Source organism: Phoxinus phoxinus (assembly GCF_949152265.1).
Source record: "Phoxinus phoxinus genome assembly, chromosome: 20".
Lineage (NCBI taxonomy): Eukaryota > Metazoa > Chordata > Actinopteri > Cypriniformes > Leuciscidae > Phoxinus > Phoxinus phoxinus.
The window spans coordinates 12,459,455-12,476,561 of NC_136895.1; the positions used below are offsets into that span (position 1 = coordinate 12,459,455).

Here is a 17,107-nt window from a genome sequence, read left to right on the forward strand (position 1 = left end):
CATTATTTACTTTTGTAGTTCACATTTCTTGGGCTTTGTAAAGACACTGTGACGAGTGATAGACTTTGAGTATCCAAGGAGCAGCGGAGAACAAACACAACTACGGATTGACATTCCTCCATACGCAGTCTCTTTCTGGGCTTCCTCTGGGCAAAGCTACTGTGTATTGGAGTGTCAGTTGGGTATGTGGAGCCAGTGTCTGTACTTACGAGTCCCTGTACATTGACGTTGCTGTGATGGTCCTGCTGTTTTGGAGACCAGATGGACGTGCATTTATACAACTCCAGATTCCACTTACTCCTCATCCTCAAAGTCCAGGGACTGTCTAACAGTCAAAAGAACAAATCATGGGTTGAAGCCACTATGGTTCAAAGTCACTTAGGTCATTTTGTGTAGCTTAATATTCTAGTTTTGTTTGTCCAGACTGTGGACATTTTTTAAGGATAGTTTTTTATAGACAGATAATCCCAAAGATACACTGACTGACGTCTCCATATTGTTATTATTGTTCACAATGTGCTCAAGTAGAAGCCACAAGGGACACGCTGAATAACAAAAACATGGAGGAAATCAACATCCATGAAAGCACCGGAGATTCTGACTCTATTAGGGACAGACTGATATATTAAAACGCAGAACAGAACTAGCAATTAAGTTTAATGTAACATATGACATTTCAGTGCTTAACTAATTTTGACATTTATACGGATACTTTCCCGTTCACTCACCTCAGAAATGCAGTCTTTAATGATCAAAGCAAGGCCCCCACCTAGTGGAGAGGAAAGACGGTGCCAATGAGAGCGCTTGTTCATGGTTAAAATGAGGTAAAAAAGTATTTTATTCATTTTAAATATGTATGCCAAAACATTTTTGAACAAAATATTTGTTTTTGTAATGTATGTACATAGCTATAGTAGGGCGAGATATAGCCTACTGTCAGTAGTAGCCTACTTACGTTTTTTACGAATCATCGTCTGATATTGATCCTGTCAGCTCGAGCAGCTCTTTTGCCATCTTTTTGGCGCCAATTATTTTGCGATTTTAAAATGAATAAATTATCCTTTTTCTTTGAGTAATAGATTGCTTTTTCAGCTAATTTTATTTCAACAAAATATTCTGATTAAATAAATAGTCATTTTAGGAGACACCGCCACCGGTTATATTCTGTTTACAGAGTAAAACTTATTCAACTGAGAAGTAAATATTCAAAGAATACAACTTTATTTATAATGTAGTCACAGCTGAAGGGTTTCTGCCTGACCAGCCAAGAAATGCTCTTTAGTCTCAACTATTTTAACAATTAAATATATCCTTTCATACCTTGTTAGTGTTAACTGTATTAATTTTCTTGCAGTTCTGTTTGTTAGTGTACCGGTATAACAAAACAGATTTCTTGTGACTTAATTTATTCAGACATTCCCCTTAAAAAAACAACTACACACACTTAACAGCACACATTTAGCACAGAGAGCCCATATGTCATGGTCAGGCTGAGAATTGGTGGAGTTATGCTTTTTTTTATCATTAATTTCAAAGAATCTGAAATTGCCTCTTCTGTAATTAATCTGTATGAGCAAATTTGACATGACGAGTGATTAGAGATGTCCTCTACTGGGTGAAAGCGCTTCATTCTTGTGCTCCTTTCACACTTCTTGTCTTTGGCCTTCAAGTAGAATAGAAATACGAGATTGTTTACCTGAATGAAACAAACAAACAAAACATTTGTACTGGAAATATTCGTTGTTAACTTGACTGATGATCGACCATTGTTAATGGTTTAAAAAACACTGATTGAAAATTAAAATGTTCATCTATTCTCAAAACTAGTGATAAGACACTGGGTATGTGTTTTTTTGGACTCTATGGTGGCTTTAAATATTGAATATTCTGTTCTTACACACCAAGTCTACACTAAAACATCACAAGACTGCTTCCTTCCATGATCTTCAGGTAAACATCTTCTTCAGTTTAGAGAAAAATCCCCCTTCCTCTTTCTCTGGCTCTTCCTCTCTGCTCTGCCCTGATTCTGAGGTCTGTCCGGCTTGAGAACTACCTGAATAAACACACAAACATTGATTAAAAAAAGCTTAAGTTTGAGGTAAGTGTAGGCAGATTACTTTGCATTCTTCTTGTCTGTGTGTATGGAGGTGTTTGTTGATGTACCGGTGGCTGGTCTGGTTACTCCAGTAACAATTCCCTCCACATCCATCTCATCCTCTGCATAACTTACAAGCAACGTTCTCTGCTTATGTGTCAGTTTCCTGTAGATGATCCATGAGATTTATTAGACAAACACAAACTGGAAGCGCATATAGGCGTGCGTGTCTGAGAAAGTCTCTTACTTAGGAATTTTGATTTTGATATATACATAATGGTCTCCATAGCCAAAGCTATTCAAGCGTGGGATGCCTTTTCCTTCCAGTTTGATCTTATGGTCTGTTTGAATGCCTGGAGGAATCTGCAAGAAACACATTTCCTCTTTTAGTCATAAAATACGGTGGCGAATTCCACTGAGTGCGTTTATTTTCTAACCGCAATGTCGATGGTGCTGTACAGGCCCTGAGCTCTGGCCGTTCCCCCTAGAATCGCCTGCGCTACTGAAATCATCACATCGGAGTGGATATCGGCCCCATCACGACGAAACACCGGACTCCTCTGGACCTGCAACACAGGAAGTGAGATACACACACTTGCAAATTGCTTGGAATAAAATAAGAGAGAAAACGGTAAGAGCATAGAAAATGAGCAATTAACAACAACAATTAGCAATTTAATGAATTGGAAAAATTACAAGAATAACATTAATTTAACAACGGTTAGGGATAGTAAATTTAAAATAATAAGTAGCAAAAACGAAAATATATAAAGTATAAAATTAAAATACGTGTAAAATTAAAGGTAGGGTAGGTCAGAATTGTCTAAAAAAAACTTTTATTCAAATTTGTTTAAACTGTCTTTATATACCAATGCATAATTAAAATGTAAGTACTCTGATAAAAAGAGTATAAAAATCGAGTGACTCTAGACCGTTTAATCTTCATTAAACACAGCTCATTAATTCCATTCACTCCCACCTAAAAACGGGTGCGCGACTGCGCGCACGTGGGCAGAGCCAGTAATAACGGCGGTAGTCATGGCGACGTCGAGTGACAGTCGCGCAAGCCAATCCTGTGATTCGTCCCGAATGGAAATAATGAGCTGTGTTTAATGAAGATTAAACGGTCTAGAGTCACTCGATTTTTATACTCTTTTTATCAGAGTACATTTTAATTATGCATTGATATATATAGAAACTAAAGTTTAATCAAATTTGGTAAAAAGTTTTTATATAAATCCTACCTACCCTACCTTTAAATACAAATAAAATATAATAATAATAGCTGCATGAAATTAACAATTAGCAAATGCAACAAACAGGAATTATTCAATTCGTTTTCTTCATAAATTAGAATTTAAATTAGAGAATGTAAAGTAAACCAATAGTGTGAAATTAAACAAAACAAAAATCAATGCAAGTAAAAAATGTAATTAAAAAATATTGTAAAATCAAATAATAAAATAAAGATAGACTTTTGCAGATTAAGCTAATTTAATAAATAGGAATAAATTATGAAGATGACATTAAAATGAGTTTCTAAAGAGGATAGTAAAGGTAAAGAAATGTATATAATAGTAGACATAATAATTGTAAATAATTGTAAAACTGATCATATTGACGCCCCCAAAAGTATATGAACACTTAAGATAAACTAAGAAAAACTGAGATATAATCAAACATAAAATATATATTTTAATGATATCACAAGAAAAACATAAGTTTGTTAGGTTTTAAATTCATAAAATGATACACATACAGTTCAAAATGAAAACAAATAATATTTGGACACTTTGGACAGGGGCTTTTTCACCGGGTAATTATAGGAACTAGCCGACCAACCCTACATCCCAAAGTACATACTATCCTACAAACATGAATAAAAAGTGTTAAAAAAACTGGTTGATGCCCAATGTCACAAACAAAGCAGAAATACATTATCATGTTTCGCTTGGTTCCTTCAAAGTCGCGTTGGATTCCCTCCTTAGCGTAAATGTCGAGAAGTGCCTGGACTTCGACGTCGATCCAGCTGTCGCTGTTTTCCATGTTCATAGAGTAAACATATAGGCTATAAACTGTGTTTACACTGCTGTTCGTGAATGTCATTCAGCTCACCTTGAACGTGATATAAATGTATTTCTTCCCGACCGGCACCTTAACCGTCTGTCCGTCTTCTATACCTAAAACACATCCACAACAGACAGTCAGAACCTCATACGTTCACCACAGTTCATTCTCTACACCTACTGTACGATGCAGCGCACCTGCGGGCACAGGAACCATGACGGTCTGTTTCTGTTTGGTTTGTCCAGATGCACGGCACATAATGCAAGGGGTGATGATGATAGAGCCCCGCCCACCACACCGCCTACACGTTGAGCGCATCATAAACGGGCCCGTGCTAATAGTCTCCTGCATAAAAGAGTCAATTATTATGTATAAGGAAAATAAATATGGTTGCTAATACGGTTTCTGTGGCGTCCTCACCGTGCCTGTGCCATTGCAATAGTGACAATGTGAAACTTTAGTTCCCGGCTCATGACCTTTTCCGTCACAGCGTGGACAGGCGTCGTCTATGTTGACAGTTATCTCCTTGTTCACGCCCTTGGCAGCCTGCGTGAACGTCAGCTCCATCACGAACTATGGAGAGAGAGAGAGAGAGTGAGTGAGTGAGAGAGAGAGAGAGGGTTCAGGTCGTGGGAATTTAAAGAAGAACACAAATGAGGGACAGTCGTCACTGTGTGTCTCACTTCAGGTGCCTGTTCAAACATGGAGTTGAGGTCTCCGAAGCCACGCCCCCCTGTAAACTCTCCAAAGATCTTCCTGAAAAGCTCTTCTGGGTCCACAGTGGCCCCGCCTCTCCAGTACTGCTGCTGTCCCGCCCCACTCGCGCTGGGACCGGCAGAACCGTACGTGTCATACTGCTTCCTCTTCAGCTCATCACTGAGGGTCTATACACACAGAACGGCAAACACACCTAATTAAAAATCCTGATGAATTTTAACAAAAAAAAAAAAAAAACTGGGTCATACTTGCACTGTATATATTTCGTCCCAAAGTTTTTTGAGAAAATAAAACAATAACATTACACTTTCCTCACCTCATAGGCTTCTGCCAGCTTGGCAAACTTCTCTTTAGCTTCAGGGTCATCTGGGTTGGTGTCTGGATGGTATTTCTTGGCCAACTGAGTGAAAATACCCATGTTAAACCCCCATGTGAACCATCCTTCAAAAATATGGATCTATTGTCATATAAGGGTTGTCAAACCTGGTAGTAGGCTTTCTTAATGTCTTTCTGAGTGGCAGTCCGAGGAACCCCCAAAACGCCATAGAAATCCTGCTGATGGCACCCGGAAGTAGTGTGGAATAAATGAGAGCTGAAAACACTGTGACTCCTCCACTCTGAAGAACACAAACACAGACTCACTCAACAATAATATAAGACCATTATTTATTTTATGAATGAGATAAAAAAAAAAAAAAACATTTCCACCACTTTATTAAAAAAGTGTCACTATCGCCATCTCTTTCATTGGGGTTTGCAATGTAGGGAGCAATTAAATGTCAGTCAGTGGGGATTTCTAAGCCGTTTTTAATGCAGTTTACAAACCCACGCCAGTAGGTGGCGACAAGTGTATTATGAGTGAATCATTAGGTGTTTCTCAATGTCAAGGATACTTCCTTGGCAGGACGCGTCCTTCCAAGTCATTTCCTTCAGAGGCTAGGCGAGGATCCTCTTTAGGATTCGAGAGAACACGTAAATGGAACATTCTAGCAAGTGCACGTCATTGCGTCCGTCAGTGAAACCCCGCGAACCCCACGCGAAGCGGACTTGAATAAACCTAAAAGGGTTGTATTCGCTGTAAAAACTGGCTCGCTATAACATTATCCCGCTTATTACATGGCTGCCTACCAAACAAAATAAATAAATAATAATAAATAAATAATTTGAGACAAAATATTGATTTAAAAAGGAGTTTATTGATTTAAAAATGATTGTATTGCCTGAGTGAACAGAACTGCGTCCATAGCAACATTCTAGCTGTTAAAACACATGCAATGGTAAAATATGTGAAATGCCGGTGACGGCAAACAAGCTAACAATTGTTAAAATGACAGGTTAGCCATAACGTAATTTGTAATATCAATACGGTAGTAATTTGTACTGGCATTTAAACGTTAAACTTTACTTATATGACGGTTATAACAAATGTATGGTAACGTAAATATACTTAGGCTACATTTAAAAGCATATTGCCCCGTTATTGCTCCGACTCCGCTAACGTCCAACATTTTGTATTTTTTTTTAAACAAGATGGCAAAGCTGCGCGCATAGGATTGTGGGCGATTTGAGAGCGCGAAGTGCGCGAAGTCTACACATATGCACACTTTCCTGTATATGGGATATTTTCCGAACGAAGGACTCCGCCCTTGGTTGAAATTCTGAGGATCCTCGACATTGGAACAGTCCTTCGACGGATGTCGATGACGTAGCATCCTCGAAATTCCGGCTTCCGAGGATCCTTCCTTGACATTGAGAAACGGCTATTGAATCATTCACTGCTCTTATGCGGTTACGAATTCCACGACTGAAGCATTCAGGAACAAAATGTATCCTTATGATCGAATCCTTCACTCACCAAAAACACCAATTCTGCTGTATGCTGCTCGGAAACACGCAAACTTTTGTTTATCCAGCCATGAGTTTGTTTGGAAATAATTTCTTTGGTGGTGCAAAAACAGACAAAGTAAGTGGACATTTTCTATTTCTACCTAAAATGTAAAACTTTTTTAGTGAACTGTTGTATATAATACCACACATTCAATCTCAAATCCAAGATACCATACTTTAACGTAAGTGACAATAACTATTATTGTAACAATGATACCATTTAAAAACAAAATATATTGTCACTTTATTGGCAATTATGTCAGTCAGTTGCATCATCTCTTTTAACTTCTCTAATATCACTTACATAAATTGCCAAATACGTCCACAAAAGTGTGACAGACCTGGCTGATATAGTTATGCAAAATAAGCTTGTTCCACTAACGCAACTACTTTGATCACATAACCAGCTTACCTGGTACCCCCTTCAATGTCACACATCCTCTGCGCCTCCAGCAGCTTAAATTACCCCCCGTCACATGACTACGCGTCCAGCATATCCTCAAAGCCGCGATATCTCTGTGTCTAGAGGACTTTAAAAGTGCACAGGTGCTGCGAAGTCCAGGCAAACCGCCTGACAGCCAACGTGTAGTACAGCGAGCACTGGAGGCTGCCATGTTTACATCGCTCTATGGGCCGGCTGTGTACTGCGCATGCGCGTGGTTTTCATATAAAAGTGCTTTGCGGCTCTTTACCACTAGATGGAGCGGTGTGAACACAGTTTGGGGAGATGACGACTGCTTTCATGTTTTGTGTACTTTTTTTGTATGCAATTTGATAGCAGTGGTGTAGTATGTATACGATAGGTAATACAAGCTATTTCTATAAGTTAAAACACTATATTAACTCTTTAAAGCCTACTGTATCATAATATGATTTGATATACAATTTTCTAAGGCGTCTAAAAATGATCAACGTGATCCATAACCTTGGTGAAAAACCCGTCGAGCACAATCCTCTAATTACTTTATGTCGTCTGATAGGTAGTTTATGCTTCTTCTTTTTTTTCAAATAAAGGGCCTTTTAGACTAATTCTAAAAGTGGTACGCGTGTCTTTTTTATATATCTTTACTGAACGTAAACAAAATAATAACTTTTATCTTTGTTATTAATATTTCAAGCTGAACGCTTACTGGACTGAAGCCATAGTTTACTTGATTATCCATACATCATTTTCTAGAAAAGAAAATCATGTTAAAATAGTATCAAATTATAATATCAGGCTTTTGAGGAACAGTTATTAGTTCATCTCTCAATCGTCATTGTATTGCACTGCATTAAACTACAGGGCTTTTATCATAAAACTAAACTTTAAATGTCATCTTACAAAGATAATTGGAAAATATAAGTTGCCAAATATTTATATGCATTTAATATAAGTTGTCTGCATTTTATATAAGTTGTCTGCTATATATTAACTAAATATATCCTGAGAATATAAAATTATTATTTTTTTCCATAGCAAAACTGGAGTCAAAACCAGAACTAAGTCCAGCCTTGAGGCCCAGATCCAGACCAAAACCATCTCAAGATCATCTTTACAGTAAAGTCTTTATTTGTCTCATAAGTATTTCCACATTTCTTTCCCACTGTACAGAAAGACTGCTGCCATATAGCCCAGGGGAAAGAGTCAGGAGTTGAAACGAGTATTTTAACAGACTTGAGGTTTCTTGAAGAGGGAAAATGATATTTTGAACAGTGTATACTGTACTCATAAAACCCCACAATTTCCACAAGTCATAAGTGTGGTCTAACCCTGGCTCTGTTTAATACAGAGCAGTGTGGTGTTGCCGGCCTGTGGCGACTGGGGTTTGGACGCCACTGAGACCCCCTCCCTGGTGATGATGTCATAATGACTGTGGCTGATGTCATGATGAGCCTGGTTGCTGGTTAAGCGCAGAGGCTTGTGTGTGTGGTGAGTTTAACCGCTGCGCCTCTTATGCCACCTCTGCAGGCACAAATACGCCTGTTTCTGTGTGAGAAAGGGCAATTTTATTTGAAATAGGGAATGGAGTGTCTTTGTTTGCTTATGTCATCTCTGGGAATCTCGAACGGGATGTATTTTATGTTTAACTATGGAAACTCCACTGTGATAATTGTCCATATTAAATGAATGAAGACATTTTTGAGTGGGCAGAGGTTCAGACCCAGGCATAGTTCATCTTTCTCTTTCAGCGTACAGTGAAAGTTAACAATCCCCAATCACCCTCAGTAAAACAAGCATGGCTAACATGTGTGTTGAATTAAGAAAGTCCCACTGCTCTACAGCTCTCAACTGCTTTCAATTGTTCCCCTGCGCTTTTTCACACACTCAGTCTTTTGCTTGTTGGACACATGCTTGAGATGGACATGGCAATGAGTTGCTAACATTGCTAATGGCTAATCTAATAGCACACCCTTGTGAAGAATAGCCTAAATGTGCTTAATTGTATTTAATGTGCATTTGTAGTGTACTAAAACGTGATCAGTTGACTTAACTTAAAAAAAGTAAGGAAAGCTGTTGCCTTAAAATTATAAAGTAAATAAACGTAATGCATAGTTGAGAAAATTAAGTTGTGTATTAAGTAGGCTAACTTAATTTTTTCAGTTACGCATGAAGTTTATTACTTAATAAATTTAAAGGTGCCCTAGGACATCTGTGAAAATGCTATCTTTAGCCTGATAACAGTAAAAAGCGCTGCAAAATCGCAGTCCCTGCAAATCGCAGTCCAAAGCCACGCCTCCTGAAAGCATGAAGACATCAAGACGGAGACAACGTTACTGCAATACATCATGTGTCATTCACCTGATTCTTTTTCAAGTTAAGTCAACTGATCACTTTGTACAAAATACTGTACTGGCAGATAACAATATTAATGAAATCAAAGGCCACTTAAGTTCCTTAAGAGCCGTGTTTCAACCTCAGGAACTTTCCCCAGAACGAGGGACTTTGGGCTGGTACTTGTGATTCGACCACAGGAACCAGGCTCTAAATGTTCTGGGTAAAATATTCTCCCTCAGAAAGTTTTTGCTTGTGAGGTAGTACTTTTTAGGTAGTCCTAAAGTTTCGGGGTGGGACTTGGGCGCTGAACATGCTGATTGGTTGAGTTCACGGCACGCAGCATTTTGATTGGTTGACTCCACGCTGCATTTTATTTCAACCACCATTTTTAAAGGTCTGTTGCGGTGCGTGCAGTAATAAGTGTTTGCTATTCTAATCAACAATGGAGTTTAAAATATACAACTTATAAACCGACGACGAGGTTCAGGCTTTATTAAGCAAATGCGGAGGAAGAAATCCATCGGGAACTGGGAAGACGTGCGCAGTCCTACGTCCTATTTGCCTAATCTTCACGACTTAAGACCGTGATGGAAACTCAGACAGCAACAGGTCTGGGGGAAAAAAAGTTCCTGGGACAAATTCAGAGTAATTTCGATGGAAATGCGGCTTTAAGTGCACTTTTAAACACTTTAAATTATATAATTATGGTTTAATAACCTTTTTGTGTTGGCTGACACACTAAAGCACATGTAAAGTACATGATCATAATTTTAACTGTGGTGAAGTATTTCATATTACATTTAAAGTTAATATATTTTTAATGTAATAAATTGCAACTTCATCATTAGAAATGTGTAATATGTTTAATAAATGATATACAACGTTCAAATAGTATATTTTTGTTTAATGATTTTCACTACATTCGGCGGTACGCTTTAACCATATTTCAATAACATTAGAAGTATGAAATTATAAAGATATACTAAGTGGATCAAAAAGTGTCATGAACCGGGTTTTCCTTCCCTATCTCTCTGTCTCCCTCTCGTGGTTTGTTTTCTACTTGCATTTACACTTCTACTCATTACCCTCTCATTATTACTCCCAGCTGCTTCTTATATCCTCTGCTCATCTCTCTTTTCTCTCTCCACCTGTACGCCCTTCTCCCCTGATGAGACACACTATTTCTGGTCTTCCTCTTCCCTTTGTTCTCCGCCAGATTATTGATTCATGTCACATACGTTACTGTTTGCTTACCTGCTGTCTTGTCGTGTCCTGTCTGGAACGTGTCGTTCTGCTAACCATCTCTACACAGCCTCCCGCTGACGTGAGTTTGCTGAGACCTGTTGTGCCCACTGGTTACCTGGACCCGCTCTCTGTACTCGCCGGTCTTCCCCGCTACTGGCAGTGCGCCAGCCTTCTCGTTTGCTTTTGAAGAGAAAGTTTCTGTTGACATTATCGCCTTGTTGGCTGCCTGTGTTCCCTTTTGTGGATTACCTGAGTTTATTAAAGAGACATTATCTGCCTTTGCGTTTGGGTCCTCTCTCTCTCCTTCTGAACTGTGACAGAATAATCTGGCCAACATGGACCCAGCGAAGGATGATGCTCTCCAGACCGCCCTCGAGATGCAGGGAGCCATGCTGGGCCGTCATGAGGATGATTTGGTCTCCGCCCGTCATGCCATGGAGGTTCTCGCTGCTCAGATGACCGACTTGACCCAGCAGTTTCACCACCTTCGCGCTGGAGCGCCTTCTCACAAGAATATCGACGCTCCAGAACCAAGAGTGAACAATCCTCCTTGCTATGCAGGTGAACCGTCTGAATGTCGTTCATTCCTAACGCAATGCGAGGTTGTGTTTTCTCTTCAGCCCTCGACATACAAGCAGGATCGCTCCCGCATCGCCTTTGTGGTCTCCCTCCTTACTGGCCGGGCACGGGAGTGGGGTACTGCCGTATGGAGCTCCGACGCCGACTGTTTAGACCGTTATGGGCTCTTCAAGGAGGAAATGTTAAGAGTTTTCGATCGCTCCGCGCACGGGGCTGAAGCGTCTCGCCTCCTCTCAACTCTCCGCCAAGGGAAGAGGTCTACAGCCGACTTTTCCATTGAGTTTCGCACTCTTGCAACCTCCTGCGACTGGAACGAGCCCGCGCTGGTGGCTCGCTTTCTCGAGGGTCTTAATGCCGACATCAAGGACGAGATCTTAGCCCGCGAGACCCCGCTCAACCTCGACCCACTCATCGACATGGCTATCCGCGTGGAGAAGCGTTTCGAACTTCGCCGCCGAGCCCGCCGCCTTGAAGGATCTCTGCTTTTCGCACCTGTCTCTCCATCTCCGTCCGCCACCAACCCAGAGGCGGAGCCGATGCAACTGGGCGGGTTAAGGATCTCCGCAGCGGAACGTCAGCGCCGGATTACTGGGCGCCTCTGTATGTACTGTGGTTCGTCTTCTCACTTCCTTTCTACCTGTCCGGTAAAAGCCAGAGCTCACCAGTAGAGAGAGGGTTACTGGTGAGCGCTTCAACTTTAGTCCCTCCGCCACGCACCCGCACTACTTTCCCTGTTCATCTTCGTTGGCCGGGCTCCGCTGTCTCCTGCCGGGCATTGATTGACTCTGGGGCTGAGGGAAGTTTCGTGGATGAGGCCTGGGCTCGTGAACCGGGCATTCCTCTCATTGATCTAGAGAGCTCTACCCCGGTTTATGCTCTTGACGGCAGCCCTCTCGCCAGGGTTCGCTGTGCCACGGTTCCGGTGAGTCTCACCGTCTCCGGTAACCATCGAGAGACTATTTCTTTTTTTATTTTTCATTCTCCCTATACTCCTGTTGTGTTAGGACATCCCTGGTTAGTCGAACATAATCCACAGATTAATTGGTTCAACAGCTCCATCCTCTCTTGGAATTTGCCTTGTCATGTGAAATGTTTAGTGTCTGCCCATCCTGCTGTGTCTTCTGTCCCTGTGTTTCAGGAGGAGCCCGGCGATTTGTCTGGCGTTCCGGAGGAGTACCATGATCTGCGGGCGGTCTTCAGTCGTTCCCGGGCCGCTTCTCTTCCTCCCCATCGATCTTATGACTGTGGTATCGATCTCTTGCCGGGTACCACTCCCCCGCGCGGGCGTTTGTACTCTCTCTCTGCGCCAGAACGCGAGGCACTTGAGAAGTATCTCTCTGATTCTTTAGATGCTGGTACTATTGTTCCCTCCTCCTCTCCTGCCGGCGCTGGTTTCTTTTTTGTTAAAAAGAAGGATGGTTCATTACGCCCCTGCATCGATTACCGAGGTTTGAATGACATAACAGTCAAGAACCGTTACCCCTTGCCTCTCATGTCATCCGCCTTTGAAATCCTGCAGGGAGCTAAGATCTTCACAAAGCTAGATCTCCGTAATGCATACCATCTAGTCCGGATAAAGGAGGGGCACGAGTGGAAGACCGCGTTCAATACCCCCTTAGGCCACTTCGAATATCGCGTTCTTCCTTTCGGGCTGGTCAACGCTCCGGCCGTTTTTCAAGCGTTAGTTAACGACGTCCTCAGAGACATGTTAAACATTTTCGTTTTTGTTTATCTTGATGATATCCTGATTTTCTCCCCCTCTCTCCAGGTACACACTCAGCATGTTCGCCAGGTTCTCCAGCGTCTCCTGGAGAACCGTTTGTTTGTAAAAGCGGAGAAGTGTACTTTTCATGCTAATTCCGTCACGTTCCTTGGTTCCGTAATTTCCGCTGAGGGCATCAGTATGGATCCCACCAAGGTTCGTGCCGTTACGGAATGGCCTCTGCCCGACTCGCGCGTCGCCCTACAACGTTTCCTGGGGTTCGCCAATTTTTATCGTCGGTTCATCCGTAATTTTAGTCAGATCGCCGCTCCTCTCACTGCCCTCACTTCTGCCAAGACGCGATTTTCTTGGTCCGATTCGGCACAGACTGCTTTTGATCGTCTAAAATCTTTTTTTTCATCCGCTCCTATTCTAATGACTCCAGACACTAACAGGCAATTCATCGTCTAGGTCGACGCTTCAGAGGTGGGCGTGGGAGCTATCCTCTCCCAGCGCTCATCTGCTGATGAGAAGGTCCATCCCTGCGCCTTTTTTTCTCACCGCTTGTCACCCGCAGAGCGCAACTATGACGTTGGCAATCGCGAGTTATTAGCCATCCGGTTGGCCCTCGGTGAATGGCGACACTGGTTAGAGGGTGCTTCTGTTCCGTTTATAGTCTGGACGGATCATAGAAATTTGGAGTACATTCGTTCTGCTAAGAGACTTAATGCACGTCAGGCTCGTTGGGCACTTTTCTTCGCACGTTTCGATTTCTCCATATCCTACCGACCTGGTTCTAAGAACCTAAAACCCGACGCTCTTTCTAGGCAGTTCGCTTCCCCAGAGGTTGCTTCCACCAAGGAGGAGATCCTTCCTCAGGGAATGGTGGTGGGAGCCGCGGTCTGGGGAATTGAACGGCTCGTTAAGCGCGCGCTCTCGCACTCCGTTACTCCCCGTCTTTGCCCCAGAGACCGTTTGTACGTTCCGCCTTCCGCGCGTCTCGCCGTAATTCAATGGGGGCACTCATCTAAATTGTTCGCTCACCCCGGTGTTCGAGGCACGATTGCCTCTATTCGATCTAGATTCTGGTGGCCCACTCGGGAGCGCGATATTCGGCGTTTTATCGCTTCTTGCACTGTCTGCGCTCAGACCAAGGCCAGCAATTCGCCTCCCGCTGGTCTTCTTCGACCCCTACCGTTACCGTCTCGACCGTGGTCACACGTCGCCTTAGATTTCATTACAGGTCTTCCCCCATCCGAGGGAAACACTGTAATCCTTACCGTCGTCGATCGCTTTTCTAAAGCCGCTCACTTTATCCCTCTTCTTAAGCTCCCATCCGCGAGGGAGACAGCCCAGATCGTTGTCGACAAGGTGTTTAAGATTCATGGTCTCCCCTCTGACATAGTCTCCGATAGGGGTCCTCAATTCTCGTCCTTGTTTTGGAGGGAGTTTTGTCGCCTTATCGGAGCCTCTGCCAGTCTCTCCTCCGGGTTTCACCCTCAAACCAATGGTCAGGCCGAGCGGGCCAATCAGAGTATTGGTCGCATCCTTCGCAGTCTTGCGTTCCGTAACCCCGCCTCTTGGTCCGAACAGCTTTCCTGGGCTGAGTACGCCCATAATTCCGCTCCATCCTCCGCTACCGGTTTGTCGCCGTTTCAGGGTTGCCTTGGTTACCAACCTCCGCTCTTTCCTTCGCAAGACTCCGAATCTAATGTACCTTCCGTCAGGGCTTTCATTCAGCGTGCTAGGCGTACCTGGAGAGGAGTTAGGACCGCTTTATGTAAGACTCGTTCCCGCACTCGACGGGCGGCTAATAGACGTCGAGTTAAGAGTCCCCGTTACACGGTCGGACAGAGGGTTTGGCTTTCCACCCTCAACCTTCCACTTCAGTTCATGTCTCGCAAATTGGCCCCTAAATTCATCGGCCCTTTTCGTATTCTCAAGGTGCTCAGTCCTGTCTCTGTCAAACTAAGGTTATCAGCTAATCTCCGACGCGTTCACCCTGTTTTTCACGTTTCTTGTATTAAACCCGTTGTGCGTGCGCCTCCCCGTCCTGTCTCTACGCCCGTGCGCGTTGAGGGCTCTCCCACCTACAGAGTCCGCAAGTTACTTGACGTTCGTCCTCGAGGGCGCGGTCATCAGTTCCTGGTCGATTGGGAGGGATACGGTCCTGAGGAGAGGAGCTGGGTTCCAGCTCGGGATATCCTGGACCGCTCGCTGATTGATGACTTCTACCGCGCTCGCCAGTCCTCCTCCTCGGGGGCGCCAGGAGGCGCTCTTTGAGGGGGGGGTACTGTCATGAACCGGGTTTTCCTTCCCTATCTCTCTGTCTCCCTCTCGTGGTTTGTTTTCTACTTGCATTTACACTTCTACTCATTACCCTCTCATTATTACTCCCAGCTGCTTCTTATATCCTCTGCTCATCTCTCTTTTCTCTCTCCACCTGTACGCCCTTCTCCCCTGATGAGACACGCTATTTCTGGTCTTCCTCTTCCCTTTGTTCTCCGCCAGATTATTGATTCATGTCACATACGTTACTGTTTGCTTACCTGCTGTCTTGTCGTGTCCTGTCTGGAACGTGTCGTTCTGCTAACCATCTCTACACAGCCTCCCGCTGACGTGAGTTTGCTGAGACCTGTTGTGCCCACTGGTTACCTGGACCCGCTCTCTGTACTCGCCGGTCTTCCCCGCTACTGGCAGTGCGCCAGCCTTCTCGTTTGCTTTTGAAGAGAAAGTTTCTGTTGACATTATCGCCTTGTTGGCTGCCTGTGTTCCCTTTTGTGGATTACCTGAGTTTATTAAAGAGACATTATCTGCCTTTGCGTTTGGGTCCTCTCTCTCTCCTTCTGAACTGTGACAAAAAGCACTATAATACATTTTCACTCATTTAATTTAATTTCAATTAACATGGACAAGTGTCTAGAAATATTACATTCAGTTTACACTTAAGTATATTATTTTAAAGTACTGTATATTATTTCCATATTAAGTGCTCTTTTAAAAAGTATGCTAAAGTGTGCTTCTTTTACCAGGGTAAACTGGTTTACACTTTTCTAATGAAAGTGTCAGTGGTGGCTTTGAATATCTTCTAGGGGTTTGCAATGGTGTTTTGGATACTGATCTATATGGTTATTCATTTCGGGTCCCTCCTGCAATACGATTCTCTCATCGGTTTCATCATCCACTTTGTCTTTAGAAAAGTAATAGAAAATAGCAAGTAATCTCCACAACAAGCTATACAGTTTAAAATATCATTCATGTCTGTTGGACAAATAGGGTGGGATATGTTATGTGCCAAAATCGTTGATGTAGTTAGTAGTTTGTTCAATTCTCTAACTTGTGTATGAAGACTAGTACTGCTCAATGTTGTGAGTGCAAATGTGCAATGTGCCCAACCTTATCTAAAAATGTCCTTTAGCTGAATATATGATTTATTTGAGGAGCAGGACAGATTGACAGTTTGCTCTGATCAGAAGCTGGTGTGGTAAAGCTGTCACAAAGGAACTTTATTGCGGTAATTGCGTTTCTCCAGCAAGCTCGAGTCATTATTCGGTGGGAACCGAGTGGAGGCTATGACCTTTCATTAAAATGAGCCCCAAAAACTCATTAAAGACCAAGGCAAGACGTTCTTTCACATGATTATATGCTTATTCCTCAAACATTTTGCTTTATTAAATGTGTTTAAAGCGAGATTATTGTTTGCTGTGTGTGTGTAAATGAATGCATTTCGGATTCAGTTGTACCCACAGTGTATATATGGTTTGGGGGAGGTTGTTACTTATGCTTGACCCATGTTAGTTAGGAAGCATCTGGTGTTGCCATAGTGCCATTTTTCTGGCTAAGAACGGCCTACTTCGACAGGAAGAGACCTTTGAACTGACATTTAAGTGACCAACCACAGTTTGTTTGGTTTTGATGTGCTGTGTTTATCTGAACTAGTTGATACCACAAAATTAGACTCATTCAAAGTGCGTTAAAACCAAAGAGCCAGATCATAACTGCAGATTTTTAGCCAACTCTTGACATTTCTGTGTGGAATATGCATAACACGGTGAGT

At 42.6% G+C, this 17,107-nt stretch overlaps 1 protein-coding gene across 4 annotated transcripts; it reads right to left on the reverse strand.

The window, feature by feature from the left end:
- Positions 1-235: 235 nt before the first annotated feature.
- Positions 236-7,412, reverse strand: dnaja3b (DnaJ heat shock protein family (Hsp40) member A3b). Of its 4 annotated transcripts, XR_013795445.1 has the most exons (13): positions 7,179-7,411; positions 5,363-5,496; positions 5,196-5,279; positions 4,846-5,046; positions 4,583-4,735; positions 4,360-4,507; positions 4,211-4,275; positions 2,533-2,661; positions 2,343-2,458; positions 2,164-2,261; positions 1,902-2,053; positions 729-769; positions 236-325 (listed from the first exon to the last, which is right to left on the reverse strand). XR_013795445.1 is itself a non-coding variant. In XM_079593665.1 (12 exons), exons 1-11 carry the CDS (start codon positions 7,378-7,380, stop codon positions 1,947-1,949), a joined length of 1,437 nt encoding a protein of 478 aa, XP_079449791.1. In that variant the 5' UTR covers positions 7,381-7,411; the 3' UTR covers positions 810-1,696; positions 1,902-1,946. The 4 variants fall into 4 exon arrangements, 3 of the variants coding, with proteins under 3 accessions (XP_079449791.1, XP_079449793.1, XP_079449792.1); XM_079593665.1 differs by lacking the exons at positions 236-325; positions 729-769 and adding an exon at positions 810-1,696; XM_079593667.1 differs by lacking the exons at positions 236-325; positions 729-769; positions 1,902-2,053 and adding an exon at positions 1,131-1,696 and having other exon boundaries at positions 2,118-2,261; positions 7,179-7,412.
- Positions 7,413-17,107: the final 9,695 nt, after the last annotated feature.